General features: G+C 43.4%; 2 protein-coding genes and 1 pseudogene across 3 annotated transcripts; all 3 read left to right on the top strand.

Annotated features, from left to right (window-relative positions):
- On the top strand, nucleotides 1-256 carry LOC112313669 (small ribosomal subunit protein eS27-like; annotated as a pseudogene).
- Nucleotides 257-2,462: 2,206 nt separating this feature from the next.
- LOC112313587 (zinc finger protein 211) lies at nucleotides 2,463-12,487 on the top strand. 2 transcript variants are annotated; one of them, XM_045203589.2, is made up of 3 exons: nucleotides 2,463-2,658; nucleotides 5,347-5,473; nucleotides 9,134-12,487. In XM_045203589.2, exons 1-3 carry the CDS (start codon nucleotides 2,626-2,628, stop codon nucleotides 10,852-10,854), a joined length of 1,881 nt encoding a protein of 626 aa, XP_045059524.1. In that variant the 5' UTR covers nucleotides 2,463-2,625; the 3' UTR covers nucleotides 10,855-12,487. The 2 variants fall into 2 exon arrangements, with proteins under 2 accessions (XP_045059524.1, XP_045059525.1); XM_045203590.2 differs by lacking the exon at nucleotides 2,463-2,658 and adding an exon at nucleotides 2,889-3,120.
- Nucleotides 12,488-14,467: 1,980 nt separating this feature from the next.
- LOC128779152 (zinc finger protein 211) lies at nucleotides 14,468-22,696 on the top strand. Its single transcript, XM_053915654.2, has 3 exons — nucleotides 14,468-14,703; nucleotides 17,366-17,492; nucleotides 20,171-22,696. Exons 1-3 carry the CDS (start codon nucleotides 14,518-14,520, stop codon nucleotides 21,148-21,150), a joined length of 1,293 nt encoding a protein of 430 aa, XP_053771629.1. The 5' UTR covers nucleotides 14,468-14,517; the 3' UTR covers nucleotides 21,151-22,696.
- The last annotated feature ends 2,174 nt before the right edge of the window (nucleotides 22,697-24,870 follow it).

Raw genomic sequence — 24,870 nt, 5'->3', positions numbered from 1 at the left:
ATGCCTCTCGCAAAGGATCTCTTTCATCCATCTCCAGAAGAGGCGAAGAGGAAACACGAGAAGCACCTGGTACAGAGCTCCAATTCCTACATCATGGATGTGAAATGCCCTGGATGCTGTAAAATCACCACCGTTGTTAGCCGTGCACTAGCGGTAGTTTTGTGCGCTGTATTCTCCACTGCCCTCTGTCAGCCTACAGTAGTTTTGAAAAGCAAGGCTGACAGAAGGATGCTCCTTCGGATGGAAGCAGAACTAGAAGTACCTGAATCAAGATGAGTGGGGAACCTTCCCCAAAACACCTTTTTGATAGAAAATTAAAAAAAAACAAACAATTGAATCTAAAAAACAAACTAAGCAACAAGAAGATCAGAGACCCCAGTCATGGATATGGAGAGCATGTTGATGGTTGCCACGTGGGGGAGGTGGTGTGGGGGAATGGCTGAAGAGGTGAGGGGATTAACAAGCACACATGGGTAGTTACAGAATAGCCATGGGGACATAAAGTACAGTACAGAAAATGAAGTAGCCAGAGAACTTATATGCCTGACCCATGGACATAAGCAATGGTTGGGGGACTGCCTAAGGGAGGTGTGGGTGCTGGGTGGAGGAGGGCAGAAGGAGAAAAGTTAGGACAACTGTAATAGCATAATCAATAAAATATAAAAAATTTAAAAAGAAGTAATAAGGTCTATGAAGAAAAATAACTTGTCTCTGGAATTTTTTCCACAAGCACGTGCGTTCGTTCACTCTCTCTACCCTTGGTGCTTTTAGGCAGCACCTGAAGGTTCAACTACTATGTTTTTTGTATCTTTGTCTGGGCTGAGGTTCTCATGTGAAAATTTCATCTAAATCAATTGGTAGGCCGTCTTCTGTGTGCCCACTGTGTCCACTACCTGGATACAGTTCCTCCTCCTCGTGGACATAAGCTCACTGACTTCACCACCAAACAGAGAGGGGTACTGATGCATGACTTGGTAGGTGGCACCCACCCAGCCTGTAGCCTTTGTTAGAGGAGGTCTCCTTAGTTGAATGGCAGGTGGGGCGTATTGGGAATGTGCGTGGTTAGCATTTACAAAGGGACTGCAAGTAGCCTGAGGGAATGACGTCTTGGATCAAGGGTGTCATAACCTTTGCAATATTTTAAAACCTGCAGTGATCTTGCCAGTCCAGATTTGAAAGATGGTTTAAGACCACGACCTCAATACCTAGTGTAATCAAAGACAAGAAAAAGTGTACATTCAATTTTTTAAAAGGAAAGACCTAACAGAATTTGTACTGATTTAAAAATTTTTATGACATGTATACATACCCATAATTTTAACAATTTACTTATTTTAAGAAAGAGAGAGAGGGACAGAGAGAAAAACGTCTATTTGTTATTTCACTTATATATGCATTTATTGGTTAATGCTTATGTAATTTATGTATCTTATCTTGTTATTCTTCTTTTTTTCATTTTCGAAGGTTTGTACTATATTCTTGTGACATTTTAACATATGTATGATGGGGAAACCAGGTTATTACCATATTTCCCAGACTTGCTCACGTGAGCACACCCCCACCTTTGTTGCAATGTGCTTTATTGAGCTTCAGAGAATATGCATTTTCATCAACTGAAAGGCAAGAACCCCACCAGCAAAAGATTGTATGAAACTCAACCAAGGCTCAGATAATGGTTTACATTTCTTACCGATAAAATATTTTTAAATTAAGCATATATTTTTATTTTTCACCTAGTGTTATTGCATTCTTAATAGACTACAATGTACACTTCGCAACAAATTAGTGTGACTACAAGCTTTATTATCATATTCTGTTGGTTGGTATGGAAGCTTACATGCACTTTCTGGGCCGAATTCCTGTAATGGCGTCTCTTTCCTGTGTTCAACACGTACTCCATTGTTTGAAAAAAAAAATGTGTAATGTAAGTCAAAGCCATCATCAGATCAAGTCACTGATGAATCCAATCACACTGCTGCCCAAGTAGAGCTAAGATTCTATTACACGTGGCACAGATGCACTTAAGTATTAGTGTATTATTTATTTAATTTGCATTGTATGTCCTACTGATGCAGAATAGAGAGCATTACGGACTACAGCAAGGGCCTCCAAACCCATTCGGCCTGAAGGAGGCACTTGCCGCATGGCCTGAATCTAAGGCCTAGCAGGCATTGCAGAGACTTCTTCGCTCAAGAAATGACATCCAATAGGGAGCGACAGAGCGCACTGAGTATTCTCAGGGTATTCTTGGGGTGTTGACCTGCAAATCACTCCCGGAGTCAGCTGGGGAAATACAGGAAACCTACACTACCCAGAAGGCAGGCGTGGAGTAGCACCAGAGTCAGTAAGACTCCGAAAGGGCGTTTCCGTCGGGGCCCCACTGTAGGGCGGGACTTCCGCCGGTCTCCTGGCGGGCACTTCCTCTTCTCTCAGTTTCCCTGTTACCGTGTCAGGGTCTCGTGGTCAGTGAGTTGAAAGAGAAAGTGCTTGTGTGCCGTTCCGCACAGAAGCTGTGAGGCCAAGTGCGCGGCCTGGGTGTCCGGCGTCAGCGTTGGGACAGCAACCCCAACACCAGGGACACCCTGTTCGCCCGCGGGTCCTGCCACTCTCGGACCACGGAGGCCGATGGCAGCGACCGCGCTGAGGCGCCGCGCTGAGGTGAGTGCGCGACCCCGGGCTCACCGCCCTTAGCCCACCGAGCCCAGCAGCCCGGGTGCGGGGTGCCCGTCACGTCCTGCAGCCCCGGCCCGGAGTCCGGGATTGTAGTTGTTTGTGGGTGACCCACGGTGTCACAGGGTGGACGAGGGTGACCGCCGAGGTACCGCCTTCTAAACACGTGCTGGTGACTTTGACCCGGATAAACTCGCACACGTGGCCTCGGCCTTACATTTGGTTTCAGAAGCCTGAGGTGGAGTCACGTCCTGACTGGGAGGCGGAGGGTTTGCACCTTCATTCTAATGGTCCCGGGAGCCCTGGTTGGTCGTGAACCGAGAGAGATACGGGCTGTGTCGTGGTTTTGAAAGCCTTTCAGATCCTGCTGAGATAGAAAACCGACTGGAGTGTGGTGATGAGGACATTGAGGCCCAGGAAAGGGAGTCCTTGTCCAAGGTCACAGGGCTGGTAAGAGGCCACACTGAGGAGACACTTGGCCGGAGGGCACCAGACTCCAGGGCTGGGCGGGGATACAGCTGAGACCTACTGACCAGGGGTTGAGGGTGGTTGATTGCGTCTTCCCACAGGTTCTGAAGTTGAAAATCATAATCAAACTAGACAAGGAAGGACAGGGTGTCGCTGTCCCTACCTGGTGGTGACACTACCGTATAGGGTCTAAAGACTCCTCCCTTGGTAATTTTCCAACTTTTAAATACAGAGACCCTGGAGGTACCCCAATCCTGAGTGCAGGTCTCAGGAAATATCAAGGTGCTCGCATTTCTGGTGTCAGCGTAAGAAATATTCAAACTGTGGAGACATTTTTAAATGTTTATTTGAGCCGAACTGAAAACCATTTCCAGGAAACAAAATGACAGTGGAGTGTGGAAATGCTTGGGAAAATGTCAGTTTTACCACTTATTTTATTGATCAGAATCAAAAAGGTAGATGTATAAGTTGAGAACTTGAAGCCCATTGATGATGCGTTAGGGAGGTAGGAGAGAATAAAGCGGGAAAATCCCTGATATTAAATAAAAGGTAAAGATGAATGGACACACAGCTGTTTTACATTACTTGGTATAAGATAGTGAATATTCAATGCATTAACACAGTAACCAGGAGCAGTACCTTGGTCTCTGCTCTCATGCAGTGTTTGTGCCCTGGGGGGTAAGAAAAAAGTAAATTATCCTGACATTCCAAAGGTGTGTTAACAAAGGTGCCAAAATACCAAGATGGGCTCAGAGTAAAAATTGATTTTCTTCAGGGGAGATAGAGGCCCAGGACATGACTACTTGCTATGACTGGCTTTTGGTTAAAAAGCTGTACTTTTAGACCATATAGAGGGTTATTTTCAGTCTCTCAGTTTGTAAGGCCATCTGGGAGGAGTCCCCTAAGCTGGTCAGATTTAGTATGTGCCCCCTGCCCTTTTGTTTTTTTTGGTCTTGGTCCATACATGCAGCCAGTGTAAGCATTGAAGGCAGGTTATCTGGAAGGGACATCTGCACTTAATAATGGTTGGAGATGCCACAGAGCTGGGAATAGGTACCTCAAGTCTCCTCTTTTTGTGTTACAAACAAGATGGCAGGAGGGTCAAGAATCAGACTTGTAAAGTGGCCAGATGACAATTTGGGTGTGTTTTGGGGTGATAACAGTGCATTTGCATAAAAGAAGATGGTCTCTCCTGGGTGTAATAGGCTTCATCTGGATGCATAGTGGAGAACAGATTATGGGAGTTAATGAAGGATGCAGGGAGCCCTGGACCAGGTGAGTTCTCTGATCCAGAGTAGAGCTGATGGACCCGTGTTGGGCCTAAGAGGAGGGAGAAAAGGTTGGATTCTTGGTCCATGTTTTATTTTATTTATTCTATTTTTTTCCCATTACCTCTTATCTTCTTCATACCTTCTTCCACCCCCATATACTTGCTCCGCATTACATTTTTTAAGAAGTGCAAGTATAATTTCAGGTTTTGCAGCTGCAGGAAGAAAGGAAAGGGTTGAAAACCAACCCAGCATTTTTGGTCCTGGCAGATGAAACAGTGGAGGCTCCATCCACTGGGTTGGGGAAGACGGTGGTAGATTAATTCTCTTTGGCAATATCAGAAGGATCTTTTTCTTCATACTTTCATAAGTTACAAGTAGCAGGAAATGGAAATATCTTGTGAGCAGTTAACACATTGATCTGTAAATCTGGGGAAAGGTGGAGGATGGGGTCATGCAGAAGTGGTGGCTCTCTTTGTGCATGAGGGTGAAGGAGGCAGAGCTGAGGGAGTGAATCTTGGTGTGAAACTGAAACAGGTAGAGATCACTCGGTGTGTGCACAGCTAGAGGAAGTGTGAGCTGGTGGCCCTGGGTTCTAGGTGTTTGGATTTAAGGGTGAAGCCTAAGCCCATATATGGCTGTGTTTTGGAGGCATGATCTGGGAGACTCAGTGGAATTGTTTAACAGGAAGAAAGGGGCCCAGCAGGCATGGCCCTGAGTTTAGATGGCATTTATCTGACCTACTTCCTCTCATCCTGCCTATCTTTGCTGAGGGTGATGTGAGTGATAAATGAGACTGTGATGAGACAGCAGGCAGCTCTGGCACCAAGTTCTGGTGTCTTCTCAGAATGAGGGGCCCTGCAAGGGTTTATCCAGGGGATAAGTAAGGAACAGGGGGTCAGACAGACTGTTCCAGATTCATTTGTATTAATTCTGACAGGTTCTAGTGACCTTTGAGGATGTTGCTGTGTACTTCTCCAGGACAGAATGGCTCCTCCTTGATGAGGCTCAGAGACGCCTGTACCTTGATGTCATGCTGGAGAACTATGCTCTCATATCATCACTGGGTAAGACACCGACTCTCCCTGTGCACTCATCTTTGGATTGACTGTGCCCCGCCCCCCTTTCCTCCGGGGTCCAGTTTGCTTCTTATATCCCAAGCTCTAAGGGTCCTGACCAGACTTGTTCCCAGGGAGAGATAGGCAGCAGCAGCTGGTCTCCTGTTGCCCCTCATCATGTCTGCAGGGGTCCATTTTCTTTATGGTTAATTGCCCCCAATTTTAATAAACTAACTCACAGTTTTAAATAAAAGACCCTGTCTCTCACCAGTGACTTATACAAGGCTTTTTTCTCCGTGCCCTTCTTTCCTCAGGGATTGCTCTATCCTCCCATGTGCACTGTGGACAATATATGCTTCCCCAATTTTCTGGATAGATCTTGGACTTTGTAGGGCTGAAGTGTTTTCATTGCCCCCTATGCTCCCTGCTGCCCCAATGCCTGCTGTACTGAACTGTCTTAGGGAAGAATTTGACCTCAGTAGTATTGCCACAGCCTAGTATATTTCCCATTGATTAGTGAGGAAAAGCATTATTTATATCTTCAAAAATTCATTTCATGATTAGGCATTGTATAACTTACTAAGTGATCATGTCCATAAATCTCACACCCATCTGACAACAGACATAATGAGTAGAATGTTGTTGACTATTTCCTAGGCTGTACTTTACATCCCCGTGACTATTCTGTAACTGCCAGTTTGTTCTTTTTAACCCCTTCACCTTTTTCACCAATCATGAGAATTTTTTATTAGTGTTTATTTGAACCAAACTGAAAACAATGGCCAGGACACAAGTCTCAAATGTTTTTATGTCTTATATTTTTTATCCCTTTACCCACTCATATCTTGGACTGGAGAATTTCTTGAAGAACCTAGTATTGGAATCTTGTCATGTTTTCTGCCTCTTTTATAGTTCCTTTTTTGTCTTCCTAGCTTGCTGTCGTGTGTGTGTGTGTGTGTGTGTGTGATTTGATTTGATTACTTTCTGTCTTGTGCATCCATAACAAAGGATTATGCCTGTGGGTTTTCTTTATTAGACTTACATAAAACTCATAATCATAACAGTTCGTTGTAACCTGAAAACAGCTTCACTGCGTGCAAAAATACAACCCTGTGACTCTGCCACACCAGCCCTTTGTATTATTGTCACAGTTCACATCATTGTTATTCTTAATGTACTTTAGTTTTATCCCATAAAAGAGAGTTAAAGTACACTCCACAAATGAAGTGTTTTAATATTGTATTAATATTAACTGTATTAACATTTAATATTAGCACAGAGTTTTACACTTTCCCAGTTTCCTGTTTCTATGTAGTATGCCTTTATTTCAGCTCAAAGATCTTTTTTTTTTTTTTTTTTTTTGCATTTCTAGTAAGTCACATGAGTAGAAATTAACTTCTTCACCTTTTGTATTTCCAGGAAAGTTTTTTCTTGTTATTGCTGAGGAGAAGGTTTTGGGGATAAAGTATTGTGTTTTGCAGATGTTTTCTTGTAGTGTTTTGCATATATCATTTGACATTCTCCAAGGCTGCAAGGTTCCTTCAGAGAAATCTATTGCTGGCTTATGGGAGTGTTGTCCTTTCATGAGGAGTTTCTATTGTCTTAGGTGTTTCAAATATTCTTTTTGCTTTTGATTTTTGACCCTTTTATTAGGATATGTCATGCTGATACCCTGTTTGCATTGAATGTGTACAGGGACCTGGGAGGATGTTGAACATGGCTGTTCACATTTCTTTTTTATATTTTGAAGTCGTTCTTTAGCTCACTTTTAAAAATAAATATTTCATGCTTCTCCTTCCCCTCCCAATTATCTATCTCATATTTCTCTCTTTTTCCCCTCCTCTGGGACTCCCATAATACAAACATTGGTTATCTCTGTGGTGTTCCTAAATTGATGTAGGGTGTCCTCACATTTTTTTCTTACACAGAACATTTTAAATCACCTGCCTGTGAGGTGATGTATTCATTTTACTCCTGCTGTTGTCTTCTTATGAAAGTCCTTTGTATTTTTCACTTTATTTATTGTATTCAACTTCAAATTTGTTTCATTCTTTTTTTGTAATTTCTGTCTCTCTGATCCCCATGTTTTATTCCCATATTCGTTTGTTCATTATTTTGAGTTCCATGTGTATTTGCTTTAACTCAATGAAGGTTTTAGAAATAATTTTTTAATTATTATTCAGCAATTTATATACCTCCATATTTTGGCTTAATTTACTATCACATTGTGATGTTCCTTTTGTGATTTTTTTTTTCATATTCTCCTTTGTCTTACTATTGATGTTTGATATTTGATGAAGCAGTTGCTTTTTTGCACTTCGTGAACCAATTCTGTTCACAGCTGTCATTTCATCTGCATATGCACACAAGGCTGCTTGTTAGGTGGTGTGTTGTGTTTGGGGCTCATGAGAAACTTCCCTTCCCCTTCTTCTTGCTGCTTCTTCTTGGTCAACGATGACCAAGGTCAGCGTTGTAGAGATTGAAGGGGCCCTCAATGGTCAGGGCTTCAGTTTTCCAAATATTTAGCGATCTCTTGGAGGCTTGGGTGACGACACCGAGTCAGTGGTAGCACAAACTCAGGGTTCCCCAGAAGTTCTCACCCTTGTATTTTCAATCTAGCCCTGTTTGCTGAGCCACTCTTTATACTATTGTATAGCTCATTGTATTATCGTCCACATGGTGCCTCTTTGAAATAACTGATCTCGTAGGCCTCTTCCCTTTCATGAAGGGGTGATGTTTATCGTGGATAATTCTCTATGATTCTTGAAGGGGGTTGAATACTTTTATTTTTTTATTCTGCCATCTTGCTGTGGTCACACAAATCTTTTTCTTTTGTTTTTTTGGTACAGAGTTATTCTAAGATGGTATTGGTTATTCACCTCTTCTGCTTTCTTTAGAGGTGCATCATCAATATTTCACATACTTGCTCAACGAGTTGGATACTGGGAGAGTCCTTTGTGTATCACAAGAAGGATAGTAGTCCAGCCATGACAGATTGGACTCACAGGAGGTCTGGCTGTGGGGGAGAATTTGATTCCAAGACTTTGTTAAAGCATAATGGGCACCCTATTCTCTTTAATTGTATTTAGTCACAATTGCGAATAGCCACACATTAATCAACTTGTCCTTTTCCATTTCTGGCATATTACCAGTTTATTTCTTTGAATAGTTTCTGTTTGTTTCCTGATTTCCAGCCTTGGATAATCTCTGCCTCTCTTACTTCTACACCACAACCATTTCTTTGAGGAGTCTTTTTCATGTGCCCCCCCATTTTTGATCAATGCATGTGCCCCTTGAAGTGTCCATGTATTTCTATAGAAACCTAGCACAGTATCTGCTCTACTGTTGTTGATTTTCATTGTTGTTTCGGGAACATTCATGTCCTCTACACAGCCTTACAAGACAAGCATGGAGGGTTTTGCAGGCAGCCCATACAGGAAGAATAACCTGTAGAGCCACCCTTTCTTCCTTGGGTCCTGTCCTGTCTTAGTTTCCTTTAATTAATGAGTTGCCCATTATTATAGACAGGAGGTACTTTTTTTGAGTCTCTCATTTGTCTTGGTAATCATCCCATAGAGTGATGCCAGATGTTACAGATGCAAATTAGTGATGAGAAAACTCACTCCCTGTGGGTCAGTATGGACCTCATTAGCGTTTGTTTTTCTTCAGGTTGCTGCTGTGGAGCAGAGGATGGGGAGACACCCACTGAACAGAATATTACCGTAAGAGTCTCAAAGGCTATGAATCTGAAGTCAGCACTGTCTTCCCAGAAGAGCCACCCCTGTGAGAGGTGTGGGTGTGTCTTGAGAGACATTTTCCTCTTGGTTGACCAGCAGGGAACGCAACAGGGCCCAACACTGCTGCGGTGTGGGGCATGTGCAAAAGCTTTTTATTTCAGTGCACAGCGTCACCAGCACCAGGAACAGGACGCAACACTGAACTGTTTCATAAGCAGTGAGGACAGGGTCTCACTTGCAAAGAACTGCAGTTTCTATGTGTCTTGGGATCCTTGTACCTCTAGTCAGGTTGGAAAAGGCTTCCTTATCAGCTACAGATATTGTGAGCAACAGTCTGCTTATACCATGCACAGAGAAAAGGAAATCTCTAAGCCTGGAATGACTTTTCAAGCTACAAAGTATTACACCACAAGAGAATGCAAGAAAGCCATTGGCTGTGATGACACACTCGTCGAGGACCAGAGTTTCCTTACTGGAAGACAGTGTTTTTTGTGTTGTGAATGTGGCAAGTCTTTTACCAGGATTTCTGCCCTCCGTGTTCATCAGAGAGTTCACACTAGAGAAAGGACTTACAAATGTGATAAATGTGGGAAATCTTTTGCCAGTCCCAGTGGCCTCTTATATCATCACAGAGTCCACACTGGAGAAAGGCCTCATGAGTGTGTTAAATGTGGAAAGTCTTTTACCCAGAACTCTACCCTCCGTCGTCATCAGAAAGTTCACACTGGAGAAAGGCCTTATAAGTGCGATGAATGTAGTAAATCTTTTACCCGTAGCTATGATCTTCGTAAACATCACAGAGTTCATGGTGAGCGTGGGAAATCTTTAACCCATAACTTTCTCCTCCAACATCATCATAAAGTGCGCACAGAAGGAAGCGCTTATAAGTGTGGTGAATGTGAAAAATCTTTTAATAGTAGATCTGGTCTCCATTATCATGAGAAAGTTCACACTGGAGAAAGGCCTTATAAGTGTGGTGAATGTGGGAAATCTTTCATCAGTCACTCTGTTCTCCGTCATCATCAGAAACTTCACAATGGAGAAAGGCCTTATAAGTGTGGTGAATGTGGGAAGGCTTTTACCCGTAGCTGTGTCCTCCGGTATCATCACAGAGTTCACACTGGAGAAAGGCCTTATGAATGTGGTGAATGTGGGAAATCTTTTACCCAAAACTTTACCCTCCGTGTTCATCAGAGAGTTCACACTGGAGAAAGGCCTTATAAGTGCCGTGAATGTAGTAAATCTTTTATCCGTAGCTGTGACCTTCTTGAACATAAGAGAATTCACACTGGAGAAAGGCCTTATGAGTGCAGTCAATGCAGAAAATCTTTTACCCGTAAATTTGACCTTCATATTCATCATAGAGTTCACACTGGAGAAAGGCCTTATGACTGTGGTCAGTGCGGAAAATCTTTTACCCGTACCTCTTCCCTCCATCTTCATCACAGAGTTCACACTGGAGAAAGGCCTTATGAGTGCAGTCAATGTGGGAAATCTTTTTCCAGTAAGTATGGTTTTCATTGTCATCAGCGAGTTCACACTGGAGAAAGACCTTATGAGTGTCGTGAATGTAAGAAGTGTTTTACACAGAGCTCCGCCCTTATTCAACACTACAGAGTTCATTCTAGAGAGAAATCATATGAGTGCAGTTAATGTGGAAAACTTAGGAATAACTGTCTTTTGTCATCATTGAAGTGTTGGCACTGGACAAAGGCTTTTTGAGTGCAGTGAAGTTTGGAAATCTTTTATTGTGTGTTCACATAATTTACCCATTGTATTAATTTTAGTTAACTCCTTTAATAGGATATAAAACCGTAAAGATATGTGTTACGATGTCATCACTTTCACTCCTTCAATATGAGAGTTCACAAAGGAGAGAGGCTTTATGAGTGCTCTGAATGTAGGATATCCTATAGCTGTAGCAGTCACCCATATTAATATCGAATAGTTCACTAAAGAAAGAAAGGCCTTATGAGTTTAGTGACTGAAGGTTATCTGTCGCAATAACCTTCATTGTCATCCATCAGCTAGTTCACACAGAAGAATGGCCTTATGGCTGCAGTGACTATGGGAAGTCTTTTTCTTGTGCCAGTAATTTCCATTATTATGAGAACTTACACTGTAGAAATGCCTGTTTAGTGCTGTGAATATGGGGGATCTTACCAGTAGCCATGATTTTCATTTCATCAGAGAATTCACAATGACTGAGTTTTTATAAATTAAGTAACTTGATAAAATCTTTCATTTCTAGCTAGTCCCTTTGTTATATTTTTGAGACTTCACAGAGGCGAAAGGTTTTGTATATACATGCAATGTGATAAATTTTTCTCTTTTATAACACTAAGCTCCTTTATTCAGAAATTCCACTCCAGAGAAAAGCCATATGAGTACAGTAAATGTTGGGAATTCTTTTTCTATCCTCTCTTTTTACTTCTCATCAGAGACGTCACACAGGATATAGGCCTTATGGGGACATCAAGCTTAAATGTTTTATCTCAGAGTCATAGTCACTTTAATCACAGTTCAGACTGGTTAAAGGCTTCTCATGTAAAGTGAACTTGGGAAGTCTGTAGCAATAAGTTTATTCCCTTCGAACGTTGGAGTGTGCTCACTTTGTAAATGGTTATATTTTGGGAAATGTTTTTTTTTTTTCCAGTACAATGACACTGAAGAGAACTTTCTGAGGAACCTCGGAATTTAATTTTATACGTTCACAGTATGGACATGTCTCAGATTTTAATGTTTAAACTCTGAAGAACCTAACAAAGTAGGAACTAAACTAGTTGTGACTTTACACATTCTTACTCACAGTGTATGTAGGTTGTTTCTCCCCATCTAACAAAATCTTGAGTGTTTTCTATTTATCAGTTCCAGCTGTTTTTATATGTTCCTCATGCTCTCTGTTGTTTTAGTTGTATTTCCCTGAGGATTAATAGTGAGCATTTTTGTAGGTGTATACGCATTGCTGATACGTTTTTAGTATATTGTGTGTTCACATAATTTACCCATTGTATTAATTTTAGTTAACTCCTTTAATAGGATATAAAACCGTAAAGATATGTGTTACGATGTCATCACTTTCACTCCTTCAATATCATGTAATTTTCCCTTTCTGGAAAATTGTACTGTTGGAGTAATTGTTTTTTGTAATGGAAAATATTTCCTAATTATTCAAATGTTTGATGTACAAAACATAGTAGAACATGTCATATACTTTGAGGAATACTCTGCATTGTTAACACTCTTTATTACTTTTGTAAGTGCAAACGGTAAGATAATAAAAATAAAAAGCCTTGCTTTTTAGTGCTCACTCATTTATGGTCTGTCATCTGGGGTTTGCTGGGCTTGAAGGTGAAACTGGTGCTGTGAGGATGAACAAGTATGTCCTGAGCCCTCTCGGAAGCCAAAGAGAAATCAGTGATTAGACCCCCCATACCATGGGCCATGCAGCAGCCATGGGTTTAAAGCTTGGGTTACTGACTATCGTTTTGATGATAGGAATTCGATGCTCTGTAGGGGTCAGTATTGTCCCTTGTAATACAGTGATAAAGAGCAGCCTTGATCCCTCTGCCTTGGTGCTTGTTCAAAAACTAGTTGCCTTACATTTAGTTATCAACTTTGGGTACCATCCAAAGGCAAAACCCCCCTGCAACCTCTGCCCCAAGTTGTTGGGGGAAAATGAATGGAGGTTTGCAGATCTCCCATAGCTGCTGCTGTCCACACAGCCTCCACCACAGGGAGGAGGTGGCTTCAGGGCTCCTAACTATCTGTATGGATTCTCCACATGGGCATCTCTGGGTGTCAACAAAACTCCCCAAAACTCACTTCACTGACTGATAGGAAGTTAACGAAGGCACTAACCACAGCCCTCATGAGGGTCAATAGAGGTAACAAAATTCTGTAAACACTTACTGGTGGTATTAGTATTCCAGGGTTTGCTTTTTGATGATGATTATTTTTTTAATTCATATGTCAGCAGGTCAATAACAGTTAGTGTATTTCTCAGGAAATCAAATATCAGGAAGGTAAAGGGGTTTTTCAAGGTCACAGCAAACACCAGGTTCAAGGGGCTTGATTCAAAGTCATTAGTGTAGTTCCAGAGCTGGGGACATTCCCTATTGTGGCATATTAAGGCCTCAGCACAAGGCAGGAGGACAGTAACAACCAAGAACACGGGAAACTCAGCTGTTGCTCCTGTTTTCATTGTTGCAATTTAATGAAATTTCTGCATTTTTCTGATGGGTTAGAATGCTTAACACCTACCTCACAGTCTTCATGGGAACCCCATGTCTCAGGTCCAGTGGTTTCTCCTGGGGAAATGACTTTGAGCTTTAGCTGCATTTTGTCTACTTCTTTTTAAGTTTAACACACAGCTGGGCAGTAAGTAGTCCCCAATGAGTCTTTAGAGAATACAACATTTGAAACAACAAAAAGGCAAGACACTCCACCAGCAAAAGATGAAGTTGAATCGCATGCAACTCCACGAAGGCTCACATAATGGTTTACATTTTTTAATCAAAATATTTTTAAGTTAAGGTATGTATATTGTTATTTCTTACCTAGTGTTATTGAATATTTAGTAGGCCACAGTGCCTGTTTAGGAAGAAACCAATTGGTGTAACTAGCTTTATTAGCATATTCGGTTGGTTAGTCTGGAACTTCACATGCACTTTCTAGGCTGAATTCCTGTAATTCACGTCTTTGGTGTCTTCAACATGTACTCCATTTGGCGGGGAGGGGAGTGTAATTTAAGTTAGAGGCATATCAAATCAGTGAGGAATCCAGTCACACTGCAGCTGAGACACAGCAAAGATTTCTGGCTGCATCAGGCACGGATGCACTTAAGTATTAGAGTTTATTTATTACATTTAATTTGCATTACGGGTCCTACTGATGCAGGATAGAGACCATAAGGGACTGGAGCAACATCCTCCAACCACATTCGCCTGAAGGAGGCCCCTGACCCATGGCCTGAATCAAGGCCCTAGCAGGCATAGCAGAGACTTCCTCGCCCAAGAAATGATGTGCACCAGGGCAACTATACAGAAGCTTTAATATTCTCAGGGAATTCTTGGGATGTACGTCCGCAAATCCACTCCTGGAGTCAGCTCGGGAAATACAGGATCCCAGCCTTGGACTGTACAACCTACCTTACCCAGAAGGCAGGTGTAGAATATTGCAAGGCAGAGTCAATAAAAACTCAGAAAAGGCGTTTCCCTTGGGGACATTCTGTAGGGCGGGACTTCCGCCGGTCTCCTGGCGCGCGTTTCCTCTTTCAGTTTCCGTGTTACCCGCTCAGGGTCTCGTGGTCACAGGATGGAAAGAAGACCCCAGTGTGCCGCTCCGCACAGAAGCTCTGAGGCCGAGTACGTTGCCCGGGTGTCCGGCGTCAGCGTTGGGACAGTAACCCCAACACCAGGGACACCCTGTTCGCCCGCGGCTCCCGCCACTCTGGGACCACGGAATCCGATGGCGGCCACCGCCCTGAGGCGCCGCGCTGAGGTGAGTGCGCGAACCCCGGGCTCACCGCCCTCAGCCTTGAAGCCCAGCTGCGGGGCGCCCGTCACGTCCTGCAGCACCGGCCTGGGCGTGGGGATCGTGGGCGCTACTGGGTGACCCACGGCGTGACGGGGTGGGCGAGGGTGACCCGCCGAGTTGCCGCCTTCCAAACACGTGCAGGTGTGGTTGACCCCAAAACCCTGCACACCTGGCCTCCGCCTTACATCGGCTTTAAACAGTCCGAGGCGTAGTCCCTTCCTGACTGGGAGGCGGAGGGGTTGCACCTTCATTCTAATGGTCCTGGGAGCCCGGGATGGTCGTGAACCGAGAGAGACGCGGGCTGTGTCGTGGTTTTGAAAGCCTTTAAGATCCTGCTGAGATAGAAAACCGACTGGAGTGTGGTGAAGGGGACAGTGAGGCCCAGGAAAGGGAGTCCTTGTCCAAGGTCACAGGGCTGGTAAGAGGCCACACTGAGGAGACACTTGGCCAGAGGTCACCGGACTCCAGGGCTGGGCGGGGATACAGCTGAGACCTGCTGACCAGGGGCTGAGGATGGTCGATTGCGTCTTCCCACAGGTTCTGAAGTTGAAAATCATAATCAAACTAGACAAGGAAGGACAGGGTGTCCCAGTCCCTACCTGGTGGTGATATTACCTTATAGTGTGTAAAGACTCTTCACTTGGTAATTTTCCAGCTTTCAAATGAGGAGACCCTGGGGGTACCCCAATCCTGAGTGCAGGTCACAGGTAGTAGAAGGTTCTCCCATTTCTGCTGTGAAGGTAACAAACATTCAAACTCTAGAGACTTCTTTAAATGTTTATTTGAGCCAAATTGAGGATGATTTCAGGAAACAAAATGACAATGGAGTGTGAAAATGCATCGGGAAATGGCAGTTTTACCACTTATTTTATACATCAGAATCAAAAGGGAAGATAAGTAAGTTGGGAACTTGAAATCTATTGGTGATGGGTTAGCGAGATGGAAGAAAACAAAGCAGGAAACCCAATAATATTAGATAAAAGGTAAAGATGAAGGGACAACAATTCCTTTACATTACTGGGTGTTATATAGTTAATCTTTAATTAATTAACACAACAATAACACGGAGCAGTACCTTGGTCTCTGCTGATTCAGTGTTTGTGCCCTGAGGAGTAAGAAGAAAGGAAAGGAAATTATCCTGACATTCCAAAGGTGTGTTAACAAAGGTGCCAAACTACTAAGGTGGGCTCGGGAAAGGTAAAATTTGAATTTCTTCAGGGAAGATAGAGGCCCAGGTCAAAAATACTTGCCATGGCTTGTTTTTGAAAGATTTAATTTCAGACCCTATATAGGGGTCTTTTCAGCCTTTCAGTTTGTAAGGCCATCTGGGAGGAGTCCCTTAGGCTGGTCAGGTTTAATATGGCCTTTTGGTTTTTGTTCTTGGTCCGGACTCGCAGCCAGTGTAAGCATTGAAGGCAGGTTATCTGGAAGGGACATCTGCACTTAATAATGGTTGGAGATGCCACAGAGCTGGGAATGAGTGCCTCAAGTCTCCTTTGTTTGTGTTGAAAACAAGACCTAAGGGGGTCAAGAAACAGACTTGTGAAGTGGCCAATTGATAATTTGGGTATCTATCAGGGAGATAATGGGGCATTTGCATAAGAAAGGAGTTGGTCTCTCCTGGTGTGACAGGATCCATTTGGATGCTTAGTGGAGAACTGAGTATGGGGGTTAATGGAGGAGGCAGGGAGCCCTGGACCAGGTGAGTTCCAATATCCGGAGGAGAGCTGATGGAGGTGAGCTGGGCCTCACAAGTAGGAGGAAAGATTGGATTCTTGGACCATCTTTTTTTTTTTTTTAATGTATTTTTTCCCACTACTATTTATGTCCCTCATACCTTTTTGCACCTCCATCGACACCCCTCCCTTTTACATTTTTTAAGAAGGGCAAGTATAGTTTCAGATTTTTCAGCTGCAGGAAGAAAGGAAAGAGTTCAAAACAACCCCAGTGTTTTTGGTCCCAGAAGCTGTAGCAGTGAAGGCCCCATCAGCTGGGCTGGGGAAGATGGTGGTAGGTTAATTCTCCTTGTGAATATTAGAAGGTTCTTTCAGTTCACACTTTTATAAGTTACAAAGAGCAGTAAGTGGAAGCCTAATACATTGGTCTATAAATCTATGGAAGAGTCGAGGATGGAGTTAATACAAAAGTGGTGGCTCTTCTATGCAGGGAGTGAAAGTGCAGAGCTGAGGGAATAAACCTGGAGTGTAAAATTGTGAAGCAGGGAGAGATCACACAGTGTGTGCACAGCTAGGTGAAGTGTGAGCTGATGACCCTGGGTTCTTGGTGTTTGGATTTAAGGGTGAAGCCTAAGCCCATTTATGGCTGGGTTTGGAGGTATGATCTGGGAGAGTCAATGGAATTATTTAGCAGGAAGGAGGGGGCCCTACAGGCATAGCCCTGAGTTTAAATGGCATTCATCTGCCTCACTTCCTCTCATCCTGCCTACCTTTGCTGAAGGCGATGTGAGTGATAAATGAGACTGTGATGAGAGACAACAGGCGGCTCTGGCAGGAAGCTCTGGTGTCTTCTTTGATGGGGGCCACTGGAAGGGTTTGGGCCTGGGGGAAGAGTATGACAGGGGGCATCAGACAGACTGTTCCACATTCATTTGTATTAATTTCGACAGGTTCTAGTGACCTTTGAGGATGTTGCCGTGTATCTCTCCAGGACCGAATGGCTCCTTCTGAATGAGGCTCAGAGATGCCTGTACCTCGATGTCATGCTGAAGAACTATGCTCTCATATCCTCTCTGGGTAAGACACTGACTCTCCCTACACACTCTTCTTTGCCTTGCCTGTACCCCCCTTCTTTAGTGTTGAAGCTTGCTTCTTCTATGCGAAGCTCTAGGGATCCACACCTGACTTGTATCCAGGGAGTGGTGGACAGCAGCCGCTGGTCTCAGGCTTACTGCTGATCACATCTGCAGGGGTCCATTTTCTTGTGGTTGTGCCAAATTTTAATAAACTAACTCACAGTTTTAAAAAAAAGACCCTCCATCTGACAGTGAGCTGTACAAAGCTTTGCATTTCCTTTGTGCCCTTCATTCCTCAGGGGTTGCTCTGTCCTCCCACGTGGTCTTTGGGCCATATATGCTTCCCCAGTTTTTTCAGTCAGAGGTTTTGAGGCATTATTTCCCTGCACCAGAACCCTGGGTTGTGGGGTCTGTCTCGCTCCCCAGTTGGTTTATCTGCATGCAAATGTGGGGCCTCCTGCTCCACCAGCCGCTGCCTTGCCTCAAGTCCTCTCCATCCCAGCTGCCCATCTCTGCCCTTTCTACAGGTGTGGATGAACTTTTCTTCTTCTTCTTCTTCTTTATTTCTTTTTTTTTTATTATTGTTTCTTTAGAGAGACCTTTTTAAAAAAAATATATTTATTGATTATGCTATTACAGTTGTCCCATTTCCGCCCCTTCACTCAACTCCATCCTGCCCACCCTCTCCCTCCCACATTCTCCCCCAGTAGTTCATGTCCATGGGTCATACTTATAAGTTCTTTGGCTTCTACATTTCCTACACTATTCTTACCCTCCCCTTGTCTATTTTCCACCTATCATTTATGCTATTTATTCTCTGTACCTTTCCCCCCTCTCTCCCCCTCCCAATCCCCTATTGATAACCTTCCATGTGATCTCCAGTTCTGTGGTTCTGTTTCTGTTCTAGTTGTTTGCCTAGTTTTCTTTTGTTTTGGTTTTAGGTGTGGTTGTTAATAACTGAGTTTGCTGTCATTTTTACTGTTCCTTTTTTTTAATCTTCTTTTTCTTAGGTAACTCCCTTTAACATTTCATATAATAATGGCTTAGTGATGATGAACTCCTTGAACTTGACCTTATCTGAGAAGCACTTTATCTTCCCTTCCATTCTAAATGATAGCTTTGCTGCATAGAGCAATCTTGGATGTAGGTCCTTGCCTTTCATGACTTGGAATACTTCTTTCCAGCCCCTTCTTACCTGTAAGGTCTCTTTGGAGAAATCAGCTGACAGTCTTATGGGAACCCCTTTGTAGGTAACTGTGTTCTTTTCTCTTGCTGCTTCTAAGATTCTCTCCTTCTGTTTCATCTGGGTAATGTAATTATGATGTGCCTTGGTGTGTTCCTCCTTGGGGCCAGCTTCTTTGGGACTCTCTGAGCTTCCTGGACTTCCTGGAAGTCTATTTCCTTTGCCAGACTGGGGAAGTTCTCCTTCATTATTTGTTCAAATAAGTTTTCAATTTTTTGTTCTTCCTCTTCTCCTTCTGGCACCCCTATAATTCGGATGTTGGAACATTTCAGGATGTCCTGGAGGTTCCTAAGCCTCTCCTCATTTTTCCGAGTTCTTGTTTCTTCATTCTTTTCTGGTTGGATGTTTCTTTCTTCCTTCTGGTCCACCCCGTTGATTTGAGTCCCAGTTTCCTTCACATCACTATTGGTTCCCTGTACGTTTTCCTTAGTTTCTCTTGGCATAGCCTTCATTTTTTCATCTAGTTTTCGAACAGATTCAACCAATTCTGTGAGCATCTTGATAACCAGTGTTTTGAACTGTGCATCCGATAGGCTGGCTATCTCTTCCTCGCTTAGTTGTATTTTTTCTGGAGCTTTGAAGTGTTCTGTCATTTGGGCCTTTTGGGGAGGGGGGGGCTTGGCCCGACTGTTACTTTAAGGGGCGGAGTCTTAGGTGTTCACCGGGCAGGGTAACGCTGGTTGCTGCTCTGTGATGCTGTACGTGGGGGAGGGGCTGAGAGGGAGCAATGGCGCCCGCTCCCCTCTCCACCAGATCTCAGTCACTCCCTCTGCTACCCACAATCAAACTGGGCCCCTCTGGTGCTGGTTCCCGAGTGGGTGGGCTTGTGCACGCCCTAGGCCCCTGTGGGTCTCTCCAACGACCTCTCCTGTGAGGCTGGGAGTCTCTCCTGCTGCCGCCCCAACCCCCACGGGCGTTTTCAATCAGAGGTTTGAGGCTTTATTTCCCCGCACTGGAGCCCTGGGTTACGTGGTCTGCCTCGCTCCCCGCCGTTTGTCCGGTTTATCTGTGCGGGAGTGTGGGGCCGCGGGGTCTGCTAGTGGTCAGACTGACTGCCCCTTTCGTCGCCAGTCTGGGTCCCGCCACGACCACGCGAGTCCTCTCCACCCAGATGCCCATCTCCGCCCCTCCTATCGGTCTGGATGTATGTTTCTTTTTTATCTACTTGGTGTCGGACTTCCCTGCCGTTTGATTTTCTGTCAGTTCTGGTTGTGCGAGGAGGCACAATGTGTCTACCTACGCCGCCATCTTGGTTCTCAGGTTTTATATTGAACTTTTCTTCTTTAACCCCTTGGTTGTCGGACTTCCATACCATTTGATTTTCTGGCAGTCCTGGTTATTTTTTATTTCACGCCAGATGTTACAGGTGCAAATTAGTGATGAGAAAACCTGCCTATAGGTCAGTGTGTACTTTGCTAGCTTTTGTTTTTCCTCAGGTTGCTGCTGTGGACCAGAGGATGTGGAGGCACCCACTGAAGACAGTATTAGTGGAAGAGTCTCAAAGGATGTGAATCTTAAGTCAGCACTGTCTTCCCAGAAGAGCCACCCCTGTGAGAGGTGCGGGTGTATCTTGAGATATATTTTCCTCTTGGTTGACCAGCAGGGCCCAATACTGCTGAGGTGTGGGGCATGTGCAAAACCGTTTTATTTCAGTGCACAGAGTCACCAGCACTGGGAGCAGGACTCAGCACAGAATGGTCTCATAAGCAGTGTGGACAGGGTCTCACTTGAAAAGAGCTGCAATTTCCATGTGTCCAGGGATCCTTGTAGCTCTAGTCAGGTTGGAAAATGCTTTCTCATCAGTTCCAGACATGGTGAGCAACTGGATGCTTACTCCACGCCTAGGGGAAACAAAATCTCTAAGTCTAGAATGACTTTTCAAACTAAAAAATATTACATCCCAAGAGAATGCAAGAAAGCCATTGGCTGTGATGACACCCTTGAGGGCCAGAGCTTCCATACTAGAAGAAAGTGTTTTTTGTGTTCTGAATGTGGGAAGTCTTTTATCAGAATTTCTGCCCTCCGTGTTCATCAGAGAGTTCACACTAGAGAAAGTGTTTATAAATGTGGTGAATGTGGGAAATCTTTTACACAAAACTTCATCCTCCGTCGTCATCAGAGAGTTCACACTGGAGAAAGTCCTTATAAGTGTGATCAGTGCGGAAGATCTTTTACCCATAGTACTTCCCTCCATCTTCATCACAGAGTTCACATTAGAGACAGGCCTTATGAGTGCAGTCAGTGTGGAAAGTCTTTTTCCAGTAGGTATGGTTTTCATTGTCATCAGCGAGTTCACACTGGAGAAAGACCTTACGAGTGCAGCGAATGTAAGAAGTGTTTCGCACAGAGCTCTGCCCTTATTCAACACTACAGAGTTCATTCTGGAGAAAAACCATTGTGGAAAACATATGAGTAGCTCTGCCTTTTGTCATCATTGAAGTGTTGGCACTGGATAAAGACTATTTGAGTGCAATGAAGTTCAGAAATCTTTTCACCAGTAACTGCTGGAATTATGAGAGTTCACAAAGGAGAGAGGCTTTATGAGTGCTCTGAATGTAGGATATCCTATAGATGTAGCAGTCACCCATATTAATATCGAATAGTTCACTCAACAGAAAGGCCTTATGAGTACAGTGACTGTGGGAAATGTTTTATCTGTTACAATAAACTCCATTGTCATCAGCTAGTTCACACAGGAGAATGGCCTTATGGCTGCAGTGACTATGGGAAGTCTTTCTTGTATCAGTAATTTCTGTTATTATGAGAACTTACACTGTAGAAATGCCCGGTGAGTGCTGTGGATATGGGGAATCTTTCCAGTAGCCTTGATTTTCATTTCATCAGACAATTCACAATGACTGAGTTTTTATAAATTAAGTAACTTGATAAAATCTTTCATTTCTAGCTAGTCCCTTTGTTATATTTTTGAGACTTCACAGAGGCGAAAGGTTTTGTATATACATGCAATGTGATAAATTTTTCTCTTTTATAACACTAAGCTCCTTTATTCAGAAATTCCACTCCAGAGAAAAGCCATATGAGTACAGTAAATGTTGGGAATTCTTTTTCTATCCTCTCTTTTTACTTCTCATCAGAGACGTCACACAGGATATAGGCCTTATGGGGACATCAAGCTTAAATGTTTTATCTCAGAGTCATAGTCACTTTAATCACAGTTCAGACTGGTTAAAGGCTTCTCATGTAAAGTGAACTTGGGAAGTCTGTAGCAATAAGTTTATTCCCTTTGAACATTGGAGTGTGCTCACTTTGTAAATGGTTATATTTTGGGAAATGTATTTTTTTTCCAGTACAATGACACTGAAGAGAACTTTCTGAGGAACCTCGGAATTTAATTTTATACGTTCACAGTATGGACATGTCTCAGATTTTAATGTTTAAACTCTGAAGAACCTAACAAATTAGGAACTAAACTAGTTGTGACTTTACACATTCTTACTCACAGTGTATGTAGGTTGTTTCTCCCCATCTAACAAAATCTTGAGTGTTTTCTATTTATCAGTTCCAGCTGTTTTTGTATGTTCCTCATGCTCTCTGTTGTTTTAGTTGTATTTCCTTAAGGATTTGTAATGAGCATTTTTGCAGGTGTATATGCATTGCTGATATGTTTTTAGTATATTGTGTGTTCACATAATTTACCTATTGTGTTAATTTCAGCTAACTCCTGTAACAGGAGATAAAAGAGCAAAGGTACGTGTTGCAATGTCACCACTTTCACTCCTTCAATATCATGTAATTTTCCCTTTGTGGAATATTCCCACTGTTTTGGAATAATTGTTTTTCATAATGGAAAATGTTTCCTAATTAATCAGAATCTTTGATGTACAAAACATAGTAGCACATGTCATATATTTTGAGGAATACTCTGCATTGTTAACAGTCTTTATTACTTTTGTAAGTGCAAATGGTAAGATAATAAAGCCTTGCTTTTTAGTGCTCACCCATTTTTATGGCCTGTCATCTGGGGTTTGCTGGGCTTGAAGGTGAAACTGGTGCTGTGAGGATGAACAAGTATGTCCTGAGCCCTCTCGGAAGCCAAAGAGAAATCGGTGATTAGACCCCCCATACCATGGGCCATGCAGCAGCCATGGGTTTAAAGCTTGGGTTACTGACTATCGTTTTGAGGATAGGAATTCGATGCTCTGTAGGGGTCAGTATTGTCCCTTGTAATACAGTGATAAAGAGCAGCCTTGATCCCTCTGCCTTGGTGCTTGTTCAAAAACTAGTTGCCTTACATTTAGTTATCAACTTTGGGTACCATCCAAAGGCAAAACCCCCCTGCAACCTCTGCCCCAAGTTGTTGGGGGAAAATGAATGGAGGTTTGCAGATCTCCCATAGCTGCTGCTGTCCACACAGCCTCCACCACAGGGAGGAGGTGGCTTCAGGGCTCCTAACTATCTGTATGGATTCTCCACATGGGCATCTCTGGGTGTCAACAAAACTCACTTCACTGACTAATAGGAAGTTAACGAAGGGACTCTAAGCACAACCCTCATGAGGGTCAAAATTAGAGGTAACAAAATTCTGTAAACACTTACTGGTGGTATTAGTATTCCAGGGTTTGCTTTTTGATGATGATTATTTTTTAATTCATATGTCAGTAGGTCAATAACAGTTAGTGTATTTCTCAGGAAATCAAATATCAGGAAGGTAAAGGGGTTTTTCAAGGTCACAGCAAACATCAGGTTCAAGGGGCTTGATTCAAAGTCATTAGTGCAGTTCCAGAGCTGGGGACATTCCCTGTTGTGGCATATTAAGGCCTCAAGCACAAGGCAGGAGGACAGTAAAGACCAAGAACACGGGAAACTCAGCTGTTGCAATTATAGTGAAGTTTCTGCATTTTTCTGATGGGTTAGAATGCTTAACACCTACCTCACAGTCTTCATGGGAACCCTATGTCTCAGGTCCAGTGGTTTCTCCTGGGGAAACTGAGCTTTAGCTGCATTTTGTCTACTTAAGTTTAACACAGCTGGGCAGTAAGGAGTCCCCGATGATTCATGGCGGAGTTTTCTGCAGGTTCACCATTTCTGCAAGGTAACTTTTGCATGACAGGCTTTGATTTTATCCGCTGCGGTGCATGTGGTGCCTCAGTTTGACCCGTCAGGTGTTTTTGGTACGTGTCACTGACATACATTCTGCAGTATTGAAGACAGCTGGACATGATATCTGGGGCATTTCAGAAGGGACCCTGGAAACCTATAGTATTGTTATGTCCCTGGTGGAGTGTTCACCTCTTCATTCAGGAAACTCAGTGCCCACTTGACCCTGTACTCTGTCAGGACTGGCTGCAGAAGACAGTGGTGCTCACCATCTGTTCCCTGCAGCCCCGACCATGTTCAGCAGCCACATCCTCCTTTCCCGTGTCCCTGTGTCTGCACCAGAGATCTTTGGGTAGGAACATAGTCCTGAACAGAAGCCCTCGCTACAGTGCCCAGTACACTGGTCACAACTATGATTTAGTCCTAAGTGCTCCAGTCGGGCAAATTAGCCGTATTCAGTTGAATCCATGTCTTCATGGCTCAGTAGAATTACGGCTCATGGGCTTTTTCAGAAGATGGTGAGTCTGGAGCATCTTTGGTGATTTGCAGTCTGTTTCCATGACATTTTACGAAACAATACAATGCATTTAAAGGAACCAGGTGGCATGTGTGGACACTGAAAATCTTTTGTCATTTCCTCCTCTGCTGTCAGTACAATGTCTTGGATTAGTGCTGAATCTTTATAAACTGTCTAAATGTTAGTGAGTTTCCATTTACTTCTGATGGAGAGTAAGGGAGATAGAAAAGGAGAGAAACATCCACGTGTGAGAGATACTTTTATCTATTCCTTCTCACATGACCACTGCTGGCGACCTGGTCTATAGTCCATGCGTGTTCCCTGACTTGGAAACAAACCGGTGACCACCTTCCAGTTCACAGGCTGGCATTCAATCCACTGAGCCACACCAGCAAGAGCCAGAAATAATTATTTTTCTACAGGGAACTTCTCACTGGATTTTCTGAGATAAGATGTATTTTTAAACTCTGTGAAGATTAACATGTACCTGGAAATAGTGGTTAAATACAAAATATACATTTTTGTACCAAAACGGCTGTGATACTGCCATCTGTGAAGGTT

Source organism: Desmodus rotundus, chromosome 12 (assembly GCF_022682495.2).
Source record: "Desmodus rotundus isolate HL8 chromosome 12, HLdesRot8A.1, whole genome shotgun sequence".
In the NCBI taxonomy this organism is placed as follows: Eukaryota; Metazoa; Chordata; class Mammalia; order Chiroptera; family Phyllostomidae; genus Desmodus; species Desmodus rotundus.
Note: the sequence above shows the minus strand (reverse complement) of the source record. Positions and strands in the feature narration are given on the sequence as shown.